This window comes from Oncorhynchus gorbuscha, linkage group LG21 (assembly GCF_021184085.1).
Source record: "Oncorhynchus gorbuscha isolate QuinsamMale2020 ecotype Even-year linkage group LG21, OgorEven_v1.0, whole genome shotgun sequence".
Lineage (NCBI taxonomy): Eukaryota > Metazoa > Chordata > Actinopteri > Salmoniformes > Salmonidae > Oncorhynchus > Oncorhynchus gorbuscha.
Window position 1 is genome coordinate 11,677,339 of NC_060193.1, and position 19,032 is coordinate 11,696,370.

Sequence of the window (19,032 nt, forward strand, 5' to 3'; positions counted from 1 at the left end):
CTTCAACCACCAACTTACCATCCTGAGACAAGGCTGAGTATAGCCCACAAAGATAGTCTGTGTGTCACGTCTAATCAAGGTGGGTGGAATCAGGCGCAGAGAGCAGATAGCGATATGAAAGTTTATTCTCCGGTGAACAAGAAACACGGTCAACCCAATACACACAGGGTGAACAATCCAACACAGGATAAAAGACGAACCGGAGAATAAGAACACAAAATACACTGACAGACATAGATGACAAATAAACAATCCCGCACAAAACAAGGGCGGGACAACCTACTATATATACAGACACTAATAAACTAAACAACACACAGGTGAAACCAATCAGACAAAACCAACAGATACACGAAAAGGGATCGGTAGTGGCTAGTAGGACGGTGACTACGACCGCCGAGCACCGCCTGAACGGGCAGGAGAGCCAACCTCGGCGGAAGTCGTGACAGTACCCCCCCCCTGACGCGCGGCTCCTGCAGCGCGCCGCCACCGTCCTCGAGGACGACCCGGAGGACGAGGTGCTAGGCGATCCGGGTGGAGGCGGTGGAATTCTATCAGGAGAGAAGGGTCCAAAATGTCCCTCACCGGAACCCAGCATCTCTCCTCCGGGCCGTACCCCTCCCAGTCCACGAGGTACTGTAGGCCCCCCACCCGGCGTCTCGAATCCAGAATGACTCGAACTGTGTACGCCGGGGACCCCTCGATGTCCAGAGGGGGCGGAGGAACGGAAGTCGTGACACCGTGATTGTCTGTTGACCCTGCCACATACATTGGGGAGAACAAGTATTTGATACACTGCCGATTTTGCAGGTTTTCCTACTTACAAAGCATGTAGATGTCTGTAATGTTTATCATAGGTACAGTTCAACTGTGAGAGACGGAATCTAAAACAAAAATCCAGAAAATCACATTTTATGATTTTATATTAATTAATTAGCATTTTATTGCACGTATTTTATTGCACGCAAGTATTTGATACATCAGAAAAGCAGAACTTAATATTTGGTACAAAAACCTTTGTTTGCAATTACAGAGATCATAAGTTTCCTGTAGTTCTTGACCAGGTTTTCTTCATCCTTTCACTGAAAGCCACAGCAGTCATATTTGGAGGCAGACTGGCCAAAGGGCAGTTCAGGAAAATGCCAGATGGGCTTGTTAATTTTAATCCCATTGGGCCTGTTTAATCCCATTGGGCCTGTTTAATTCCATTGGGCCTGTTTAATCCCATTGGGCCTGTTTAATCCCATTGGGCCTGTTTAATTCCATTGGGCCTGTTTAAATTGGTTTTGTGCAAAATTATAAATTTTGGGGCTTATGAAGGGGGCCTCGAGGAGAAAATGGGGCGTGTGTTGGAAATGCCCTGGCTGATTTCTGGTCCCAGTCCATCCCTGGTCATATTTGATCATCAACCAATGACCAACACCATCAATAGATTTAAACCCCTTATGTGTTGAGGAGCCTTTTGAAAACTGCTGCTGGATGGGTAAAACAAACTTTGTGTTTAAAAATGTTTGTATTATTATTTTTGTAAAGTGTGTTGAGACCTTGTTAATAAAATAAATACATTGTGATTTTATTTGACATATTTTTAGGGTAAAGTGTTTGTCAAAACCGTGTCATTCTTGACCAAAATAGCAAATTAATTATACTGCCTTCAAGTGTGAAGGTTTACTTTAAAAAAAAAAATCCACAGTGAAACAAATGATGACCATGGAGATTGTACGTTTTTTTATATGTTGAATTCCATCATGCATTATATGGCTGGACATGTCTGGCAAGGTCAACTGAATTTTAAAATAAATTGATATTTAGATAATAAAAAGACGTACTGTTAGGCCTTGCTGGAAATGTAGATTGATTGGTCCGATTCTGAGAGCCACCCTCTGCCGTAAAGCGGTCTGCGCCAAACTGTCGTCGTAAAATCACAGCTTGTTCAGCATCGCCACAACAACACTGTTTTGCAGAAAAGGGGATTTTGACGTCTGATTTGGAACACATTAACAGGTAAATATCATCACCACCATCTGAAGATGTGGTATAATATGCTTTCCGAATGTTTTGATGTGTTGGATAATATTGATAATTGCTTATAGTCACGTTATTACTAGTGCGTTAGCTAGCATCTTTTTGTTAGCTTATCTGGCAAGAAGTAGCTAGCTAGCTGTATATCTGTTTATCTTGGATAGCTGCCTAGCTATCCACTGCATGTGCAGTTAAACGTTTACTTATACGCCAAGCGAACTTTTATTCAGGGTTTGCCTTTCGTAATACGGTAGTTTAAGGATCTAACTAGGTAATAATAATGTTCTGCTCATTTCAGTAATAAGAGCTAACTTAGCTACCTACCTTGTGTTAGCTCTAGCTACAGTGCCTAAAGAGAGTATTTATACTCCTTTTATTACATTTTTATATAACCAGGTAGGCCAGTTGAGAACAAGTTCTCATTTACAACTGCGACCTGGCCAAGATAAAGCAAAGTAGTGCGACAAAAAACAACACAGAGTTACACATGGAATAAACAAACTTACAGTCAATAACACAATAGAAACATCTGTATACAATGTGCAAATGAAGTAAGGAGATTAGGTAATAAATAGGCCAATTGTGGCGAAGTAATTACAATTTAGCAATTTACACTGGAGTGATATGTGCAGATAAGGATGTGCAAGTAGAAATACTGGTGTGCAAAACAGCAGAAAAACAAATATGGGGATGAGGTAGGTAGTTGGATGGGCTTTTTACAGATGGGCTGTGTACAGCTGCAGCGATTAGTAAGCTGCTCTGATAGCTGACGCTTAAAGTTGGTGAGGGAGATTTAAGTCTCCAGCTTCAGTGATTTTTTGCAATTCGATCCAGTCATTGGAAGGGGAGAACTGGAAGGAAAAGCGGCCAAAGGGGGTGTTGGCTTTGGGGATGACCAGTGAGATATACCTGCTGGAGCGTGTGCTACGGGTGGATGCTGCTATGGTGACCATGGTGAGCTGAGATAAGGCGGGGCTTTACCTAGCAAAGACTCATAGATGACCTGGAGCCAGTGGGTATAGCGACGAATATGTAGCGAGGACCAGCCAACGAGAGCATACAGGTCGCAGTGGTGGGTAGTATATGGGGCTTTGGTGACAAAACTGGTGGCACTGTGATAGACTGCATCCAATTTGTTGAGTAGAGTGTTGGAGGCTATTTTGTAAATGACATCGCCAACGTCAAGGATTGGTAGGATAGTCAGTTTTACAAGGGTATGTTTGGCAGCATAAGTGAAGGAGGCTTTGTTGCGAAATAGGAGGCCGATTCTAGGTGTAACTTTGGATTGGAGATGCTTAATGTGAGTCTGGAAGGAGAGTTTACGGTCTAGCCAGACATCTAGGTATTTATAGTTGTACATATATTCTAAGTCAGAACCGTCCAGAGTAGTGATGCTAGGCAGGCAGGTGCGGGCAGCGATCGTTTGACGAGCATGCATTTCGCTTTACTAGCATATAAGAGCAGTTGGAGGCCACGGAAGGAGTGTTGTATGGCGTTGAAGCTCGTTAAGTGTCCAGAGAAGGGCCAGAGGTATACAGAATGGTGTCGTTTGCATAGAGGTGGATCAACAACTCACCCTTGACTTATTACACATCTTGTGTTACAGCCTGAATTTAAAATCGATTAAAAAAAATGTTTAAGTCTCCAACACACAATACCCCATAATGACAAAGTAAAACTTTGTTTGTGGATGTTTTCTTTTGGTCTGGTGTAGAGGTCGACCGATTATGATTTTTCAACACCGATACCGAATATTGGAGGACCAAAAAAAGCCAATAATCTTCTTCTAATGACAATTATAATAATACTGAATGAACACTTATTTTAACTTAATATAATACATCAATAAAAATCTATTTAGCCTCAAATAAATAATGGAACATGTTCAATTTGGTTTAAATAATGCAAAAACAAAGTTTTGGTAAAGTAAAAGTTAGCGCGCACTTCGCTAACTGGCTAGCCATTTCACATTGGTTACACCAGCCATTAGGCTGATAGGCTTGAAGTCATAAACAGTGCTGTGCTTGCGAAGAGCTGCTGGCAAAACGCACGAAAGTGCCGTTTGAATGGATGCTTACAAGCCTGCTGCTGCTGCCTACCATCGCTCAGTCAGACTGCTCTATCAAATCATAGACTTAATTATAACATAACACACAGAAATACGAGCCTTTGGTTATTAATATGGTCGAATCCGGAAACTATAATTTAGAAAACAAAACATTTATTTCAGTGAAATATGGAACCGTTCGGTATTGTATCTAACGGGTGGCATCCATAAGTCTAAATATTCTTGTTACATTGCACAACCTTCAATGTTATGTCATGATTACGTAAAATTCTGGCAAATTAGTTCGCAACGAGCCAGGCGGCCCAAACTGTTGCATATACCCTGACTCTGCATGCAATGAATGCAAGAGAAGTGACAATTTCACCTGGTCAATATTGCCTGCTAACCTGGATTTCTTTTAGCTAAATATGCATGTTTAAAAATCTATACTTCTGTGTATTGATTTTAAGAAAGGAAGGAATTGGTGTTTATGGTTAGGTACAGTCGTCCAACGATTGTGCTTTTTTTCACAAATGCGCTTTTGTTAAATCATCCCCCAGCGTTGCATCGATTATATGCAACACAGGACACGCTAGATAAACTAGTAATATCATCAACCATGTGTAGTTATAACTAGTGATTATGATTGATTGATTGTTTTCTATTAGATAAGTTTAATGCTAGCTAGCAACTTACCTTGGCTTCTTACTGCATTCACGTAACAGGCAGGCTCCTCGTGGAGTGCAATGAGAGGCAGGTGGTTCTAGGGAGTTTTTCCTAGCCACCGTGCTTCTACACACCTGCATTGCTTGCTGTTTGGGGTTTTAGGCTGGGTTTCTGTACAGCACTTTGAGATATCAGCTGATGTACGAAGGGCTATATAAATACATTTGATTTGATTTATAGCGTTGGACTAGTTACCTATAAAGTTGCAGGTTGGAATCCCCCGATCTGACAAGGTGAAAATCTGTCGTTCTGCCCCTGAACAAGGCAGTTAACCCACCGTTCCTAGGCCGTCATTGAAAATAAGAATGTGTTCTTAACTGACTCACCTAGTTAAATAAAGGTATTCAAAAATATAAAAGTATTTCTGGGTAAGTCTCTAAGAACTATGCACACCTGGATTGTACAATATTTGTACAGTATTATATATTTTTATTCTTCGTCCTCTGTCAAATTGGTTGTTCATTATTACTAGACAGCCATTTTCTTGTCTTGCCATAGATTTTCAAGACGATTTAAGGAAAAACTTTAACTAGGCGACTCAGGAACATTTCATGTCCTCTTGGTAAGCAGCTCCATTGTATATTTGTCCTTGTGTTTTAGTTTATTTTTCTGCTGAAAGGTGAATTTGTCTCCCAGTGTCTGTTGGAAAGCTGACTGAACCAGGTTTTCCTCTAGGATTTAGCCTTAGCTCTATTCCGTTTCCTTTTATCCTAAAAAAAAAACCTCCCTTGCCAATGACAAGCGTAGTCATAACATGATGCAGCCCCACCATGCTTGAATATATGAAGCGTGGTAGTCAGTGATGTGTTGTGTTGGATTTTCCCCAAACATAACGCTTTGTATTCAGGACATAAAGTTAATTTCTTTTCCACATTGTTTGCACTTCTACTTTAGTGTCTTATTGCAAACAGGATGCATGTTTTGGAATATTTTTTATTCTTTCCACTTTGTCATTTAGGTTAGTATTGTGGAGTAACGACAATTATGTTGATCCAGCCTGTGTTCTCCTATCACAGTCATAAAACTCTGTAACTGTTTTAAAGTCACCATTGGCCTCATCCCTGAGAAGTTTTTTCCTCTGGCAACTGAGTTATGAAAAACACCTTTATCTTTGTAGTGAATAGGTGTATTGATCCACCATCCAACATGTAATTAATCAACTTCACCATGCTCAATGGGATGTTCAATGTCTGCTTTTTATTTTTATTTGTTTTACCCATAAACCAATAGGTGCCCTTCTTTGAGGCATTGGAAAACCTCCCTGTTCTTTGTGGTTGAATCTGTGTTTGAAATTCACTGCTCAACTGAGGGACCTTACAGAGATGAGGTAGTTATTCAAGAGGGAGTCCATGCAACTTATGTGACTTGTTAGGCAGATGTTTACTACTGAATGTATTTAGGCTTGCTATAACAAAGGAGTTGAATACTTATTGATTCAAGACATTTCAGTTTTTCATTTTTTATTTAATTGGTAGAAAAATTCTACATACAGTTCCACTTTGACATTATTGGGTATTGTGTGTAGGCCTGTAACACAACATATTGTGGGAAAGCCACGGGGTGTAATTACTTCCTGAAGGAACCGTACATAGTCCTAACCAATGAAGCTTTTCTTTTCTCCGTTTCCTCCCTCTGCCTTCCTCCTCATCTTCTTCCTTCCCCTCCCTTCCTCCATATCCCCCCTTCAGGTACGCTGGAATTTTCGGACACCCACTCGGACATGTCCTATGTCTTCATCAATGACTCGTCTCAGACCTCCGTTCCCCTGCTCCAGGTAGGGAAGATGCCTACCCCTGCACATTGACTCTGCACCAGTAGTGTTGTTATTGTTATTTTATTGTTGGGTAAGCTCTCGTAAGTAAACATTTCACTGTATATTCTACACTTGTTGTATTCGGCGCGTGTGATTTGACAACCCTAATGTCTGCTCCTCTGCTCCTGGTGGGGTTGAGTCCAACACAAGGGGGTTGCATCCCAAATCCACCCCTACGCCCTATGTACTTGTGGAGGTCTGTGAGGATCTGACAGGCGTAAGCAATCTGGTAGTAGCTTCACTTGCTCTCTGATAGGTTAGATGGAGGATTCACCATATTGACGACACCTGTCAAATCCTCTCAGATCCCCACAAGTGTGTAGGGTCTAGGGTCCGGTGTGGTGTAGTGCAATAGTGTAGGCACCAAACGGAAGCAAACAGGGATGGACCTACCAGAATTTGTCCAATTAGAAACTCTTGTTTCGGTTGCAATACGTTTTGCTACGGTGTGTTCCCAGGTCTTCAGAATCTATTTCAAGTTTAAGTTAGCTGGGGTCTGTTAATCAATTCCCTTATTCTCTGATTCAATACAGAATCAATCAATCAACTAATTCATCTAACTCATCCCGGGACGTTATTGTGAAAGACAATGTGTTCTCAATGACTTGCCTGGTTAAATAATGGCATATCCCTAACTGCAGGCCTGCATCGACGGGGACCTGCTTTTCACGAAGCGGCTCCTGGAGACGGGCTGTGACCCCAACACACGGGACAACCGGGGCCGTACTGGCCTGCACCTAGCGGCCGCCAGGGGGAACGTGGACATCTGTTGTTTCCTCCATAAGTTTGGGGCGGACCTCCTGGCTACAGACTACCAGGGAAACACGGCGCTACACCTCTGTGGACACGTGGATACCATCCAGTTCCTGGTGTCCAACGGTCTCAAGATAGACATCTGGTGAGAGAGGGGCTGAGGGTTGGGAGGGCCTGGAAGGGAGTGAGGGGGAGTAGAGACTGTTTTACAGTTGGCTTGGGGCCTGAGAGGGGCTGAGGGTTGGGAGGGCCTGGAAGGGAGTGAGGGGGAGTAGAGACTGTTTTACAGTTGGCTTGGGGCCTGAGAGGGGCTGAGGGTTGGGAGGGCCTGGAAGGGAGTGAGGGGGAGTAGAGACTGTTTTACAGTTGGCTTGGGGCCTGAGAGGGGCTGAGGGTTGGGAGGGCCTGGAAGGGAGTGAGGGGAGTAGAGACTGTTTTACAGTTGGCTTGGGGCCTGAGGGGGCTTGGGAGGGCCTGGAAGGGAGTGAGGGGGAGTAGAGACTGTTTTACAGTTGGCTTGGGGCCTGAGAGGGGCTGAGGGTTGGGAGGGCCTGGAAGGGAGTGAGGGGGAGTAGAGACTGTTTTACAGTTGGCTTGGGGCCTGAGAGGGGCTGAGGGTTGGGAGGGCCTGGAAGGGAGTGAGGGGAGTAGAGACTATTTTACAGTTGGCTTGGGGCCTGAGAGGGGCTGAGGGTTGGGAGGGCCTGGAAGGGAGTGAGGGAGAGTAGAGACTGTTTTACAGTTGGCTTGGGGCCTGAGAGGGGCTGAGGATTGGGAGGGCCTGGAAGGGAGTGAGGGAGAGTAGAGCCTGTTTTACAGTTGGCTTGGGGCCTGAGAGGGGCTGTGGGTTGGGAGGGCCTGGAAGGGAGTGAGGGGGAGTAGAGACTGTTTTACAGTTGGCTTGGGGCCTGAGGGGCTGAGGATTGGGAGGGCCTGGAAGGGAGTGAGGGGGAGTAGAGACTGTTTTACAGTTGGCTTGGGGCCTGAGAGGGGCTGAGAGTTGGGAGGGCCTGGAAGGGAGTGAGGGGGAGTAGAGACTGTTTTACAGTTGGCTTGGGGCCTGGAGGGCTGAGGGTTGGGAGGGCCTGGAAGGGAGTGAGGGAGAGTAGAGCCTGTTTTACAGTTGGCTTGGGGCCTGAGAGGGGCTGAGGGTTGGGAGGGCCTGGAAGGGAGTGAGGGGGAGTAGAGACTGTTTTACAGTTGGCTTGGGGCCTGAGAGGGGCTGAGGTTTGGGAGGGCCTGGAAGGGAGTGAGGGGGAGTAGAGACTGTTTTACAGTTGGCTTGGGGGCTGAGGGTTGGGAGGGCCTGGAAGGGAGTGGGGCTGAGGGGGTTGGGAGGGCCTGGAAGGGAGTGAGGGGGAGTAGAGACTGTTTTACAGTTGGCTTGGGGCCTGAGAGGGGCTGAGGTTTGGGAGGGCCTGGAAGGGAGTGAGGGGGAGTAGAGACTGTTTTATAGTTGGCTTGGGCCTGAGAGGGGCTTTGACTGAGGGGTAAAAGCAGGGTTAGAGTTACAGGGGTTATAATCACATAGAGGAACCCTTAATAGGTTTTTAGGTCACCCTGTTAGGTTTTTCAGATATACACATTGGTCCAACAGTCCACTCCCCATAGTGTCAATGTGTTTCTCAAACATTGGTCCAACAGTCCACTCCCCATAGTGTCAATGTGTTTCTCAAACATTGGTTGGAACCTTGTTTGAACATTATCATGCAACACTGTGTGTTTCTCTCTCCCAGTAACCACAACGGATCCACTCCTCTGGTGCTGGCCAAGAGGCGCGGGGTGAACAAGGACGCTATCCGCCTGCTGGAGGGCCTAGAGGAACAGGAGCTGAAAGGATTCAACAGGGGAGCCCACTCCAAACTGGAGACCATGCAAATGGCTGAGAGCGAGAGGTGAGGAGAGGGGTGGGGGAGTTCATGAGAGAGGTGCAGAACAGGGGGAGGACAGTGCAGGAACTGGAGGGCAGCCTTTGTTACAGGCATTACTATGCTGCTTAACAGTATAGTTCCCTCACTCACAAGTCCTTACCGGTACTTGATGTTTTGTACTCTGCCTCGCTAACACACTTCACTGCCCCCTTCACAATAATATGCCTCCGAAAAGCTAGCAATTCAGCAACGTGATTGGTGACATTTCGAGCAACATCTGTCTCCTATCTATCGCTCCTGTCTCTCCTGTCTGTCTCTCCTGTCTCTCCTGTCTATCTGTCTCTCCTGTCTATCTGTCTCTCTCTCCTGTCTCTCCTATCTATCTCTCCTGTCTGTCTCCTGTCTATCTCGCCTGTCTGTCTCCTGTCTATCTCGCCTGTCTGTCTCCTGTCTATCTCTCCTATCTATCTCTCCCTCCTATCTCTCCTATCTGTCTTTTCTGTCTATCTCTCCTATCTATCTCTCCCTCCTATCTCTCCTATCTGTCTTTTCTGTCTATCTCTGTCTCTCCTATCTGTCTTTTCTGTCTATCTCTCTATCTATCTCTCCCTCCTATCTCTCCTATCTGTCTCTCCTGTCTATCTCTCCTATCTATCTCTCCCTCCTATCTCTCCTATCGGTCTCTCCTGTCTATCTCTCCTATCTATCTCTCCCTCCTATCTCTCCTATCTGTCTTTTCTGTTTATCTCTCCTGTCTATCTCTCCCTCCTATCTCTCCATCCTATCTCTCCTATCGGTCTCTCCTATCTATCTCTCCCTCCTATCTCTCCTATCTGTCTTTTCTGTTTATCTCTCCTATCTATCTCTCCCTCCTATTTCTCCTATCGGTCTCTCCTGTCTATCTCTCCTATCTATCTCTCCCTCCTATCTCTCCTATCTGTCTTTTCTGTTTATCTCTCCTATCTATCTCTCCCTCCTATCTCTCCTATCTATCTCTCCCTCCTATTTCTCCTATCGGTCTCTCCTGTCTATCTCTCCTATTTAAAATCAAGTAATGGCATGTAAGCTGACACTGGGATACTTCTTTCTCTTCCTGTCAGTGCAATGGAGAGCCACTCCCTGCTGAACCCTGACCTCCAGAACAGGGAGGGAGTCCTGTCCAGCTTCAGGACCACCTGGCAGGAGTTTGTTGAGGACCTGGGCTTCTGGAGGGTGCTGCTACTGCTGGTGGTCATCGCCTTGCTCTCTCTGGGCATCGCTTACTACGTCAGCGGGGTGCTGCCCTTCTCCGCCAGCCAGCTGGAGCTGGTACACTGAGGGAGGGGTGGATGGACAGAGGGTGAAAGTTGGCTTGGGCTACATTCTGGTTATCCACACTTGTCCAGAAGTGTGCACTTGCACACTCCCCTTTTTATGGATTTAAAAGCGTAGGAGTGGTGTAAGCGTTGGCTGGATTCAACTTTTGTGAAATGGTTACGAGAAAGTGTGCAAGTGCACACTTCGGGAGAATGGGGACTCAGCCCATGGATGCATCTGCAGTCTGACGTATGTGTGTTATTTGAACATCTTCTCGCTGTGGCCAGTTATGCATGAGAATGAATGATTTCATGTGTCATTCATTTGTATGACTAAATTGACCAAATATCGACCAGTGACGTGACCATCTTCTTTCTGGAATACTGAGCTTTTAAAGCATAACTATCAAAAAAAAGAAGTACCAGTCAATAGTTTGGAAACACCTACCCATTCAAGAGTATATATATATTTTTATTCAAGATTGTGCAAAGCTGTCAAGGCAAAGGGTGGCTTCTTGGAGAATCTCAAATATAAAATATTTTGATTTGTTTAACACTTTTTTGGTTACTATGTGATTCCATATGTGTTATTTCATAGTTTGTCTTCACTATTATTCTACAATTTCACAGTTTCATAACTTTTCATGCCTAATTTAGTTTTGACAGTATTTAGCTCTATATGAAGAAACTGTTGTATTATGGACCTTTTTCCTAATGTCACAACATGTATTTTTCTGTGTTGTGTGGAGTAACAAGCTGTATATTGCTATAGTTTTGTTTTTGCATAATTATTTACTTGTATTTTGTTTCTTCTCCTTCTGTTTATTGTTTTGAAAAGGGCCCATTTGTTCATTGATTTACCCTACAGGGTCAAATCCTTTGCAAAGTCAATATTTTAGTTTTATTTCCATTCTTACCATTTTAACTGAAGTCTGTTTCTCTCACACTAGTTGCACATTTCCCTAATAATGCTAATCAGGCAATAATCTTACATGGAACAAACATCGAACAGTGTGTAGAGTTATCCTGGGTGTCAGTCTGTTTCTGATCTCTTACCAACAAACTGTTCTGGGATCAGGCTAGTGTAGAGTTATCCTGGGTGTCAGTCTGTTTCTGAACTCTTACCAACTCATTAATGGTACTGTGATGTAACGTCTTCATAATGAGAGCATAAACTGTTCTGGGATCAGGCTAGTGTAGAGTTGCTTGGGAATGTAATGTTTCCCTCTTCCACCACCAAGTCAAGTACAATAATAACTACAGAGTAGCACCTTTTATAGCGTCTTTGTACTAAAGATAAATGTTTGCTGTATTTTATTTAACATTTCCTCTGTGTTTACATCATGCAGCTTAGTTACATTTAACATTTATGAAGAGTTATTTCTAATATGATGTTGTGTTTTTGTTGCTTTGTCAATCATAGCATTGTTGCAGGAATTTAATTCCTCTGTTTTAGTTCCCAATTATAATTAAACACTCTGTCAATTCATAAGAATTTGTAAGATCCTTATTTTATAGAGATCGACAGAGCCTGGTCTTAAAGTCAAATAGCAGCCTTTATTCACGAGAGTACTGAACACGATACAGTTTACCACAGGTTATAAACTGAAAATTACGTCATTATAGTTTCAGCACCAACCCATGCCATCTCCGTTCCAGTACAACGGCTGTATGGTTCTCACATCGTCTCTCCCTACTAAGATCATATAATTTATGAGTCAAGGTCTTCTTGTGTAGATAAGCATTCTAGCCAGTCTGAAAAATATTGTTCATTCATTTCTACCAAGGAAGAGACAGTCATTGTTCTATCTCTTGACCACATTCACACACATTATATTCAGTACTGGGATCAAGAGAGAAAACTCATACATATACAGTAACATAATAGTATTCTGATTAGTACATATACAGTAACATAATAGTATTCTGATTAGTACATATACAGTAACATAATAGTATTCTGATTAGTACATATACAGTAACATAATAGTATTCTGATTAGTACATATACAGTAACATAATAGTATTCTGATTAGTACATATACAGTAACATAATAGTATTCTGATTAGTACATATACAGTAACATAATAGTATTCTGATTAGTCAGTCCTGATTGAAATGTATACATAATTAGTCATCATTGATAAAAATTCCCTTAACAGCATCCATCATAGTAGACCTACATATCACACAGAGGTACAGTATTCATCATCACATATTGTAAACCATGTAGTTTAACGATTGATTCAGTTGTTTTGTGTCTGTATCTTGTAGAATAACATTTGAGGTATATCCATAATGTGATGTGTAAAATGAATTGATCATGTACAAAATACATTCAACTACCAAAAGTTCAAGTTTAACATTTTATTAAACAAACTGGAGACAGTAAACAATCCTGAAATAGATATTATAAGGAGGTCCATCAGTAGTCTTGGTAACAAGGCCTGGGGTAGATAGGTCCATCAGTAGTCTTGGTAACAAGGCCTGGGGTAGAGGTGGGTCCATCAGTAGTCTTGGTAACAAGGCCTGGGGTAGAGGCAGGTCCATCAGTAGCCTTGGGGTAACAAGGCCTGTGGTAGAGGGAGGTCCATCAGTAGCCTTGGTAACAAGGCCTGGGGTAGAGGGAGGTCCTGACAGGGCTCTGATGATACAGGCAGGTGCATAGCGGACAAAACATGTCCTTGTCCCAGTCCTGTCTTCTGTCTCTGATTCACTTTCACTTATGGTGACAGAGAGATGCTCCCCACCCTGTTCCCCTTCTGGACAGGGACTGAATTGAGATCTCAAACAAGTCCCTTTAAACCAAGCAGCCATTGTCTCTTTCAATCTACCTCCAAGAAAACAGTAAATAACAGCAACTAGGATGATCACCAAAACAACCACCACCAACACCAACACCACCACCACCAACACCACCACCAACACCACCAACACCACCACCACCAACAACACCACCACCACCAACACCACCACCAACACCACCACCAACACCACCACCACCACCACCAACACCACCAACACCACCAACACCACCACCACCAACACCACCACCACCACCAACACCACCACCACTTTCACCCATGTTGGCCATCCTGTGTTGTCGTCGTCCTTTTCTTTTGTTGTGAAAGTGAGAATGACAGCTCCTGGATTTCCTCTCTGGTGGTCAGGGCCGAAGAAGCACCAGTATGTCCCCTGATCAGAAAGGCGTAAGTCGGTGAGGTTGAGGAAAATGTCTCCCTTTCGGTAACCATCCATGGACACAGATACCCTGTCCTTATACCCAGAGCCATAGGTTACATTCCCTGCACTGATGGTAGACACATTCTGTCCATCTTTCATCCATTGGACATATATCTCACTGTCCTTTGTCATTTTATTAGTTGAGCCATGGCAGGCAAGTGTGACTTTTCCTCCAACATGGGCAGATATTTCAGTGGGGACCAAAACTTGTAGATTTACATGCTGGTTGTACTCGCCACAGACACACTCGTACAACCCCATGTCATTGTACTCAGCTGAGGAGATGGTTAGAGAGAATTTTCCATCCCTGTTTTCAAACCTCTTCTTAAAAAATCCTTCACCTGTGGTTAAATGATCTCCGTCAAGTTTAGCAACCATCTTCGTGATGATGGACCCTGAATGAGATTCCTGATAACTCACTCAGCCTACCTAATGAGTGTTATTGTAGATATTGAGAGACGACTGTAGACCACTAGAACACTGTGGAGTCGAGTATCTTTTCGGAACCGAGACACTGACAATGCAGAGGACAGTGAACTGGGGTTTGAAATGGACAGTCAAGTCATCCATGGACACTACTATTTTCTAAAACATATTTATTTTATAGTGACTGACTTGACTGTCCATTTCAAACCCCAGTTCACTCAGCCTACCTAATGAGTGTTATTGTAGATATTGAGAGACGACTGTAGACCACTAGAGCACTGTGGAGTCGAGTATCTTTTCAGAACCGAGACACTGACAATGCAGAGGACAGTCAGTTTAATAACAGAATAAAGACAGAATATACCACAGCCACTGCAACACATGGAAATCTGCCTATCCAGCCGCGATAGCAGCTTTGATCAGCTATGCCACGAGCAGAACATTTTTAAATTACTTTTATTTTAAGACTGCCGGGCATTCTGCACTGATCAAACAAGGAAGTGAAAGACGCTCGTCCGTCGAGCCAAAACGAGCTACACCCCAGATAGCAGAGCTGCTCAGCCGCTTCACCTGCCGCTGACTGTCGTCTCCTCACAGCCCAGACGTTATTCTCCCTCCAGCAACACTACAACTGCCAGTTGAAATCAAACCATTTTCAGCGTCAAACTAGCAGACTAATCCTACTGCCATTACCCATATCAACCATGTCCTCAGTGTCCTTTTCTCATAAATCATAATATCACTGCCTACACTATCCTTGTATACATTATACCATTATATTAATGTGGTACATAAATTATCTGACAGTCCTTTTAAGTTTATTAAAGTGGTTTATTAAAATTCTCAAGTACGATATTGCCATTTACAAGTATTAATAGTAATTCATACATTGTAATTATTCGTTGGAGCTCTCGCTCATATAGTAGCACGTACACAGTATTCAGTAAAACAGTCACAGATAGAATATAAATAAATATAAATAGAACAACAACTAAAAGTTCAGCGTGGTAAGATTATAATAACACTACAGTCATCAATGCTAAAGTGTTAAAAACAGCAGTCAGATAAAAGCTATTCTTGAACCTGGTAGTGGAGGTGCTGCTGTCCTTCCTCCACACAGTAAGCCTGCCCGACTGTCCTGTACCTCCCTCTGGATGGCAGCCGTGGCAGAGTAGAGAGAAACAGACGAAGTGTGTAAGTCATGCTGGTGGCGGAGTCGAGAAGAGAGAGGTCTTGGATTCACCGAGTGAAAGCCGTACAGAATATTCCCTTTACTCAATATCTGAGGGTCCATAGACTAAAGAGAAGGAGAGATGGTGAGAGACTGGTCCGTTCAGAGAACAGGGGGAAACAGGCTCACGGGCTCTCCTCCATATGTCCTTACAACATTACGCTAATCCAACCAGTAGCGGGGTAAGTCTGGGTGAACAGGACAGAGAGTCAACAAATTACATGGGGTGGCAGCGGAGTGCGCGTAATGTGGGTGTGGTGTAGAGCGCGTAGTTGGGGCAGCCTTCTGACACTGAGGAAGTGAAAGACTCTCGGCAGCAGAGCCTGAAGGAGCTAAAGCCCATATAGAGGAAGTGTTCCGCGGCTTCACTGGCAGTGCTCCCGATACGCTCACAGCCCAGCCGTTCTCCTCCTGGCCGACAACACTTCAGCTGCTTCTCCGAGTTAAGACGCTTTTTCATTGATAAACCAGCAGACTAATCCAACTACCATAACCATGTCCCTGTGTCCTCTGTTCCCTTTTCTTAATACCATCATATATACACAATATCATTATATACATTATACTATCGTTATATTTCTGTGGTACCGATATTATCTGTTAAATTTTCTGCTAAAACTAAGTTCGTTTTACTTAGTTAGTTCATATATTATTTACGTTATATTTGTGAAACGTAGAAGTGTGTAATGTAATGTTCTTATAAGAAAATAAAAACATGTGCATACGGAACTCTTGAACACAAACAGCAGCAGTATAAACCTTGGTAAGGGGAGGAGCAGAACACTTTCGGCGAAGATGAAACCTTTATAAAGAACGTCTTTGCTGAGTGAAAAGAAATTAGAGGGAAGCTGCCAAACAACAATAAAGTACCCTGAAGCCAGATTGAGGGTTTGAGAGCTGCCTTGATTATGAAGGGGAAAAGAGTCATCACCTTTTTCCTGCTTTCACTTGTTGCAAAATACTCATTGTCCCATCCTATCAATTTAACAGTGATGTTGAATGACCCAGTTACACTCTGCTCTGGATCATGCCATGGTGGTGTCATCGAGTTGAGGAGTTATCAGGAATCTCATTCAGGGTCCATCATCACGAAGATGGTTGCTAAACTTGACGGAGATCATTTAACCACAGGTGAAGGATTTTTTAAGAAGAGGTTTGAAAACAGGGATGGAAAATTCTCTCTAACCATCTCCTCAGCTGAGTACAATGACATGGGGTTGTACGAGTGTGTCTGTGGCGAGTACAACCAGCATGTAAATCTACAAGTTTTGGTCCCCACTGAAATATCTGCCCATGTTGGAGGAAAAGTCACACTTGCCTGCCATGGCTCAACTAATAAAATGACAAAGGACAGTGAGATATATGTCCAATGGATGAAAGATGGACAGAATGTGTCTACCATCAGTGCAGGGAATGTAACCTATGGCTCTGGGTATAAGGACAGGGTATCTGTGTCCATGGATGGTTACCGAAAGGGAGACATTTTCCTCAACCTCACCGACTTACGCCTTTCTGATCAGGGGACATACTGGTGCTTCTTCGGCCCTGACCACCAGAGAGGAAATCCAGGAGCTGTCATTCTCACTTTCACACCAAAAGAAAAGGACGACGACAACACAGGATGGCCAACATGGGTGAAAGTGGTGGTGGTGTTGGTGGTGGTTGTTTTGGTGATCCTCCTAGTTGCTGTTATTTTCTATTTTCTTGGAGGTAGATTGAGAGAAACAATGGCTGCTTGGTTTAAAGGGACTTGTTTGAGATCTCAATTCAGTCCCTGTCCAGAAGGGGAACAGGGTGGGGAGCATCTCTCTGTCACCATAAGTGAAAGTGAATCAGAGACAGAAGAAGACAGGACTGGGACAAGGACATGTTTTGTCCCCTATGCACCTGCCTGTATCATCAGAGCCCTGTCAGGACCTCCCTCTACCACCGGACTTGTTACCAAGGCTACTGCCAGACCTCCCTCTCCCCCAGGCCTTGTTATCAATGGTACTGAATGACCTCCCTCTATCCCAGGCATTGTTATCAATGATACTGATGGACCTCCCTCTACCACAGGCCTTGTTATCAATGGTACTGAATGACCTCCCTCTTTCCCAGGCCATGTTATCAATGATACTGATGGACCTCCCTATAATATCTATTTCAGGATTGTTTACTGTCTCCAGTTCGTTTAATAAAATGTTAAACTTTAACTTTTGGTAGTTGAATGTATTTTGTACATGATCAATTAATTTTACACATCACATTATGGATATATCTCAAATGTTATTCTACAAGATACAGACACAAAACAACTGAATCAATCGTTAAACTACATGGTTTACAATATGTGATGATGGATACTGTTCTCTGTGTGCTATGTAGGTCTACTATGATGGATGCTATGATTGACAAAGCAAAAGAACATAACATCATATTAGAAATCATCTTTGTAGAATGTGGTTTCTATATTTTACAGCTATTGTAGCCTAACTATTTATAACAATGTTTTAAATGCAGCTAAAATATAATTCACCGTTGTAAAACAGATGGTGTCTCATATCATCTCTCGTTCTACTACCATACTATTTGTATTGTCTTGGCAGAAACATGATTTTAGACCATGTTCATAGAAAAATGTTTAAAAAGATTGTTGACAGTTGTAACACAAATGGTGTCTCCAATCATCTCTCCTTACAGTTCTGTACAGTACTAATTAGAGTGTGGAAATGGCTTTAAACACAATTTTAGGCCATGTTCATCGACAACTGTTTCAAAAGCTATTTCACATGTGTTAAACACATATTGTCACCTACCAACTGTCCTTCTAGATCTCAACTCAACTGTACTTTAAATTAAACAAACAAGAGTTATTAAAGTGTGAAAACAGTAAGAACCGGGGAAAACAGTCCCAGACTAAGAACTTGATCCAAGCTGAGGCCCTGGGCCCTAAATCAGGGTTGTCAAACTCATTCCATGGAGGACTGAGTGTATGCTGGTTTTACAATTTGTGTCCAATTAAGACCTAGACAACCAGTGAGGGGAGTTGAACTAATCAATGACCTTAATTGATCAATCAAGTATAAGGGAGGGGTGAAAACCTGCACACACTCTGCCCTCCATGGAATGAGTTTGACACATGTGGCATATATTCTCAGATGTCAGGGATGTAAACAGTGATGTATAACCCCTGGCTCACCAGGCCATGCAGATGGAGATGGCAGCCTATATGTCCCTCCAACCACACTTCCTGCCTCAGTCATTAGGGTTTGCTAGCCACCATATCTACCCAGTCTTCCCCAGGACAGTAGCAGTAACCCTGCTGGGCATCCAGGACAGTAGCAGTAACCCTGCTGGGCATCCAGGACAGTAGCAGTAACCCTGCTGGGCATCCAGGACAGTAGCAGTAACCCTGCTGGGCATCCAGGACAGTAGCAGTAACCCTGCTGGGCATCCAGGACAGAAGCAGTAACCCTGCTGGGCATCCAGGACAGTAGCAGTAACCCTGCTGGTCATCCAGGACAGTAGCAGTAACCCTGCTGGGCATCCAGGACAGTAGCAGTAACCCTGCTGGGCATCCAGGACAGTAGCAGTAACCCTGCTGGGCATCCAGGACAGTAGC

The 19,032-nt window shown here is 43.6% G+C and overlaps 1 protein-coding gene and 1 long non-coding RNA gene across 3 annotated transcripts; one reads left to right on the top strand and one right to left on the bottom strand.

Annotated features, from left to right (window-relative positions):
* Positions 1-1,908: 1,908 nt before the first annotated feature.
* On the top strand, positions 1,909-12,019 carry LOC124008177 (ankyrin repeat domain-containing protein 46-like). 2 transcript variants are annotated; one of them, XM_046319263.1, is made up of 6 exons: positions 1,913-2,004; positions 5,294-5,357; positions 6,484-6,569; positions 7,250-7,506; positions 9,098-9,256; positions 10,333-12,019. In XM_046319263.1, the coding sequence occupies exons 3-6, from the start codon at positions 6,516-6,518 to the stop codon at positions 10,547-10,549; spliced, it is 687 nt and encodes a 228-aa protein (XP_046175219.1). In that variant the 5' UTR covers positions 1,913-2,004; positions 5,294-5,357; positions 6,484-6,515; the 3' UTR covers positions 10,550-12,019. The 2 variants fall into 2 exon arrangements, with proteins under 2 accessions (XP_046175218.1, XP_046175219.1); XM_046319262.1 differs by lacking the exon at positions 5,294-5,357 and having other exon boundaries at positions 1,909-2,004.
* Positions 12,020-14,516: 2,497 nt separating this feature from the next.
* LOC124008620 lies at positions 14,517-15,912 on the bottom strand. Its single transcript, XR_006834122.1, has 2 exons — positions 15,281-15,912; positions 14,517-14,828 (listed from the first exon to the last, which is right to left on the bottom strand). It is a non-coding gene; the product is annotated as an uncharacterized LOC124008620 (long non-coding RNA).
* Between the last annotated feature and the right edge of the window lie 3,120 nt (positions 15,913-19,032).

Excerpts from the sequence above, each read along its gene's own strand:
- LOC124008177 (XM_046319262.1), top strand. The coding sequence starts at position 6,516 with ATGTCCTATGTCTTCATCAATGACTCGTCTCAGACCTCCGTTCCCCTG. Across the intron at positions 7,507-9,097 it reads GGTCTCAAGATAGACATCTG|TAACCACAACGGATCCACTC; the intron begins GTGAGAGAGGGG and ends TCTCTCTCCCAG. Across the intron at positions 9,257-10,332 it reads CAAATGGCTGAGAGCGAGAG|TGCAATGGAGAGCCACTCCC; the intron begins GTGAGGAGAGGG and ends TCTTCCTGTCAG.